Source organism: Nannospalax galili, unplaced genomic scaffold, assembly GCF_000622305.1.
Source record: "Nannospalax galili isolate Female #2095 unplaced genomic scaffold, S.galili_v1.0 scaffold186, whole genome shotgun sequence".
Lineage (NCBI taxonomy): Eukaryota > Metazoa > Chordata > Mammalia > Rodentia > Spalacidae > Nannospalax > Nannospalax galili.
In genome coordinates, this window is record NW_008358774.1 from 8,472,715 (window position 1) to 8,478,709 (window position 5,995).

The 5,995-nt window shown below is 40.7% G+C and overlaps 1 protein-coding gene across 4 annotated transcripts in view; it reads left to right on the forward strand.

The window, feature by feature from the left end:
- Slc18b1 (solute carrier family 18 member B1) overlaps positions 1-5,995 on the forward strand; it is a 45,620-nt gene that overhangs the window by 22,181 nt on the left and 17,444 nt on the right. For all 4 annotated transcript variants that reach the window (XM_029558135.1, XM_029558136.1, XM_008822105.3 and 1 more), the window contains 2 exons: positions 1,680-1,827; positions 5,766-5,922. In XM_029558135.1, coding sequence (XP_029413995.1) covers positions 1,680-1,827; positions 5,766-5,922 — 305 coding nt within the window. The remainder of the gene's footprint in view (positions 1-1,679; positions 1,828-5,765; positions 5,923-5,995) is intronic.

Genomic DNA, 5,995 nt, shown 5'->3' on the forward strand with positions numbered 1-5,995 from the left:
TGTGTGTGTGTGTGTGTATGTGATGTGTGTGAGAAAGCACATGAGTCCTGGTGCATATGTGGGGGAGTCAGAGGCCTTCTTTATGAAGCCTGTTTTCTCCTTCCACCTTAAGTAGGTTCTAGGTATTGAACTCAGGTAGCCAGACTTGTGTGGCAAGCACTTTACCTGCTAAGTCATGTTGTTGGTCTGTTAATGGCTCTTTAAACTGATCAGTACTGTACTGTCTGATAATGACACGTGACTAATGCTGTTTGAAGTTGGGTGAGTAGCGAAGAGGAATGTTATTGATCTTAAGGAAAGAGTCCACCAGGAGCTTTCTTGCACATGGTAGTGCACACCTGTAATCTCAGCTCTTGGGAGGTGAGGCAGGAGGCCCTCGAATTCAAGGCCATCCTGGACAACATAGGAAGATCTTGTCTCAAAACAACAACAAAGCAAAATAAGCGTGGCTCCCTAATCCACCCACTAGGACTCCTGTGGCTATTCATGATAGGCACTTAAGAGTTTTCTGAGTCATAGAAAAATTTTGGCTTAAGCTATAAAGTGAATTTATTTTCTACAGAATCAGTTCAGAAATGTCATGTCATACGTCTTCAAAGCATGTCTTCTTGTGCTTTGTTCCTGGACAAGAGCTTCCCTTATGATGGCAAGAAGGCGCTCACAGCTCCAGTAGGAGGAGCATGCCTCTTTGCTAATAGAATCATGGAAAGGATCCCCAGTGACCTTTGTCCACGGCACATCCCTGTACCACATCCACTGTAATCCAGGGGAAAGAATCAAACAAGAAGTTCTGATTGGCCAAACCCTCAGTGCTCATTTCAGAGAAAGGTGCAGATTTTTCCCCATAATTTTTTCTAGAAAGAGGGAAAAATGAATGCCAGAATTTTGCAAAAACGACTGTGGAAGTTCTTAAGCTTAGAATCCTTGAAGCAGCAGTACGTGGACAGTGGTAGGAAAGTGCTCATGCGAGTACCTGGGAGACATGGAGGAACAGTAAGAATATGATGAGTTATATCAGGAAAACAAAGTTGGTTTTTCTGCATCTTATTTTTATGGGAGTAGGGGAGCGAGGCCTTCAGTTTTCTCTTCTTCTTCCTTTCACTCCTTTGCTCTCTCTCTCCCTCCTTCCCCCCCTTTTTACCAATACAGATCTTGTATAGTAATTTTACATGAAGAAAAAACATCTCTACTGGACATTTACAAACTTTTTTTTTCATGTCATTATTCCCTAAATGGTATGCTCTATTATTTGTACCTGGTATCATAAGTATTCAAGAGATGTTTAAGGGCTGTGAATATAGCTTAATAATAGAAAACTTGCTTACTATGGATGAGGTCTTGGGTCAAACTGGCACCATAATAAATAAACAAATTAATTAATTAATTAATTAATTAAATAGCAAAGATGATTCAAAGCTTGTATACGGGAAGATATGTATAGATAGCACATACTATGGATTTTATATCAGGGACTTGAACATCCTCTGATTTTGGTATACAAAGTGAATCCTGCCACCACGATTGCCTGAGGTACTGAGGGACCACTGTATTCCAAAGAGGCCTACTTAATTTATCATCCAGGAAACCAGTGTGTCAAGAAGAAAGGACAACAGAACTATCATTATGACTCTGATTGTAGCACCAGTTTGCCATTTGATGATTGCCTTCTTCTTTTCTAGTGTCTTGGACCAACTTCCAAAAGGACCCATATTTATTGTCATGTGTTTTCTTGTGAGAATAGTGGATGCCATAGGCTTTGGTGCAGTGATAACAGCATCGTCTTCTATTCTTGCAAAGGCTTTCCCAAATAACGTGGCAACAGTCTTGGTATGGAGTTTATGATTTTTGTTTTCCTTTGTATGTAGCCAAAACATTTGAACTGCTGCATACAAGCTTTCGCCCACTCTCTTGTGTTTTTGGTTTCTTTAACTATGATTTCTACTTCTAGCAGCAAAACTGCCAAAAAAAATCTGCCATTGCTGGGTGTGATGGCACATGCCTGTAATCCTAGCACCTGGGAAGTAGAGGCTGGAGTATTAAGAGTTTAAGGCTAGCTTGAGGCACATAGCAGAATCTCTGTCTGAAAATGCAAAAACCTAAACAAAAATCAAAGAAAAGTGAAGACCATTGGTGATAACTGCGGCCCAGGATGAGGGTAGTCATAGACAATGTGACCAGGCGTGGTGGCACACACCTTTAATTCCAACACACAGAGGCAGAGAAGGAGAGTCCCTGTGAGTTCCAGGCTAGCCTGATCTATATAGTGAATTCCAGGCTAGTCAGGGCTACATAGTGAGACCCTATCTCAAAACAACAGCAAAGAGACTGTGACCACTCATGTTGCTTTGGTGCTCTTCTGGTTTCTCTTCATGGGACCAACCACTGCTTTTATCACTTTCATTAAAATCTCCTGAGTAGTGTTTTGCTGTCTCCCTGCAACTCGGGTCATGGCTGAGCTGTATGTATCTTTCCTCTCTTGTAAAAGACCTATGCCTGTGGCAACTGCTTGCTTAGTTCATGAGTCTTTCCTCTACTTTCCCCAGATGTATGGAAGAAAGAGGTCTCAGGAGTCATCCCGAAACACTTAATGCATTTTCATCATACTTGAGAGGGCCCTCTTATTCTGACATAAAATCCAGACTCTGATACCATCAGTTGACACTCGGAAGTGGAATTCTTAGGCCAGTAAGATGACTCAATGGTTAGAGGTGATTGCCACCAAGCCTGAGTCCTGGAAACCACACAGTGGAAGGTGAGACCTGGCTCCCACAAGTTGTCCTCCACATGCAGGCCCTGGCGTGTACATTATTGCACACATACACACAATAAATAAATAAGTATAAAAAAAGTTAAAAAGAAATAAGGCTAATGGATAGGTCTTTGAAGACATTGTTTCAAAAGTTTCATTGATTAAGAGATACTTTTTCTAAGACCTTTGGGTAATTCTCCCAAGAAAGCTATTTAAAAAGCAAACATGGCCTACATGCAGGTAGACCTGGTATTAATGACCTGCCAGGTTCCCATCCTGCCTTTGGGTAACTGCCTCTCTGACCCCAAGCAGGCTTTCCTAAGAGCTTTCTCTCAGAGCTATGGTTGGCAGAGCAGCCGAAATGCCACTTTCATGGTATTTACTTGCTCTCTACACTTTAGAGTCTAATCAGTTTAATACAAAGACCCCTCGTTACACTATTACAGCTTGAAACGTTTCACTCTCAGATGAGCTATCTCTGAATGCTTCCCTTCTGAGCGGTTATGAATCCAGCTGAAGACACTCATTTTGTTCTGTAATCATGTGACATGCTGGTGTGGCCGTGATGACAGGCACACCATTAACGTTTCCCAAAATGCACTGTCTCATAAAAGGTTGGAAAGAAGACTAGATGATTGTCAGACTGTAAACCTCATTAGCAAGGTTTTATGGCCAAACAAGTCTGAAATGTTCTGAGGGCTGCTTTCCAGCTTAGAAATGTGCAGTTCACATTAAAGGTTCAAAGCTCTGAGAAATCCCTGAGTAAAGAAACTTTACTGAATGTTCCGTGTCTCAGTCAGTTCACAGGACCAGTTTTTCCAAACAAGGCTTGTTGACCTCTTAAAGATCTGATGTTCTAGAGAACACTCTAGAAGTTCCTAAGATGATGACAGTAACCAATGAATTCACTAGAGGTTCAGATCAGCAGAGAAAACCAGAGTTGCCCTCTGAACTTTCCATGTAAAGTTGCAGCCAAGCCAGTACATCCCAAACATTAATCATGATGGCTCTCATGAGCAAGGCAGAACTCCTATAACCTTTATACTTTATTATATATATCACACACACACACACACACACACACACACACACACACACATGTGTGTCTCATATATATTTTGAGGCAGAATGCCCCTGTAGCCCCAGTTGACTTGGAACTTGCTATATGGACCATCCCAGAGCCACAATGCCTGGCTTCCTTTATGATATTTTAAAAGTTGTAATGAATTACTTTTACATATTCTGTGAATGAATCTTAAGAATATAAGGTTGTAAGCCAGGCATGGTGGCACACGCCTTTAATCCCAGCACTGGGAGGCAGAGGCAGGTAGACCTCTGTGAGTTCAATGAGTTCAAGGCCAGCCTGGTCTATGTAGTGAGTTCCAGGACAGCTGAGGCTACAGGGAAACCCTGTCTCAAAAAGACCAAAAAAAATAAAGAATGTAAGGTTGTAAGGCACAAGTGAATTTAGAGCCCCTGAAAACTAGATTGATTTTAAATGGTACAATTTCTTTAACAGTAAATTATTTTTTATAGGACTATTGTTTATTTTAACTTTAACTTTATAGAGTACAAAATTCAAAAGTTATAAAATGGAATATTACATATATTATTGCCCTTGACTTTTGCATACACATCTGTTGTCCAGGCACCTAGTGCCCCACCTGCACTAAGAGGATAACAGGCTTCTTCCAAAGAGGTTCCACATAAGTGTGTCCACCCCTGTATGATACTGAGTGGCAGCATGATTCTTTCCCTTTTTCTTTACCCAAGTGATAGATGCTCTACATACCATTTAGTACCTTGTTCATTATACTAACAGACTCTCAGCGGAGATCTTTCTTAACCTCCCTACAAAAATTTTCTTAGTCTTAGTAGCGATGGACTATTTCACTTTATGGATATATTGGAGTTTATTTGTCAATGAATTTTAAATCAATCACATCTCTTTGTTTGCTTGTTTGCTTGAGACAGGTTCTCCTGTTGTCTGGGCTGGCGAGAGCTCACTATATAGCCAAGGTTAACCTTGAACTGCTGATCCTTCTGCCTGCCTGCACCTCCTGAGTGCTGAGATGATAGGTGTCTGCCACTACGTTTAGTTCATTTACATATTTTGTCATTGCAATGAATGTTACATCAGTGTATAAACTTGTACCAACACACACACACACACACACACAGGCTTTTTTTAGAAACCAGGTGTTACTCTGTAGCACAGAATGGCTTGGAACTCAAACAATCTTCCTGCTTCAGCCTGCCAACGACTGAGATTATAGGCATCAGCCCCTATACCTGGCCTTTTATATAGTTCAGACCACGTCCTTAGAGCTATTCTTGTAAGTTAAATTCCTAGAAGTAGAACTCTGTTTCAGAGAGTACATGCATTTGAAATGTTGCTAGGTAGCCAAATTGCCACCTGTGCTCTAGGCCAGCAATGGAGGAGAGAATCTTGTATCCCACAGCTTTGGAAGCAGAAAGTGTTGACAGATATTTGGTGAAGAATTTGGTGTCTTCAGGTTTAAATTTGTTCATCACCTTTAAAAAGCAAGAGTAAGCTGTTGCGTCTAATAGCTGTTTGCAGTTCATTTTCCTTGGCCAGCAGTTTGCCCATTTCCCTACCGGGCGGCCGTTTGTTGGTTTTTCCTGCTGACTGACAGTAGCTTTCTGGATAGCTGTCGAAGGTCAGTTCCTTGTATTTCTTGGTTTTTATTTGTCCCATGATGTGCTTCTGTGCATAGCTTTCATATTTTCACATCACCAGCTTTGTCAGCTATTTCTTGTCTATCTTCTGAGTTCTGATTGTGTCATAAGTAGAGATGCTTTTTCATCATAGGGTTTTGTTTTAAATTAAACTCTTATTCTAGTACTTTTATTATTTAAATATGTAAGCTTAAAATTTTTTGGCCCATCTTGAGTGTGTGTGTATAAAGTGGGAAACAGAATGTTTTTCCAGATAGTACTCTTAATTTCAAGTGAAATACATTGACTAAATTTTCTTTTGTTTTTCCATTTTTAGGGCAGCTTGGAGGTTTTTTCTGGACTGGGACTCGTCCTGGGTCCTCCTTTGGGTGGGTTTCTGTACCAATCCTTTGGCTATGAGGTGCCTTTTATTCTTCTGGGCTGCATAGTCCTGTTGATGGTTCCGCTCAACCTGTACCTCTTGCCTAGCTATGGTAAGTTCACACTTAATGGTCATCTTAAGAATTTTGGCTTTTTTTTTTTTAAAAAAGTATTTATTTATTATTT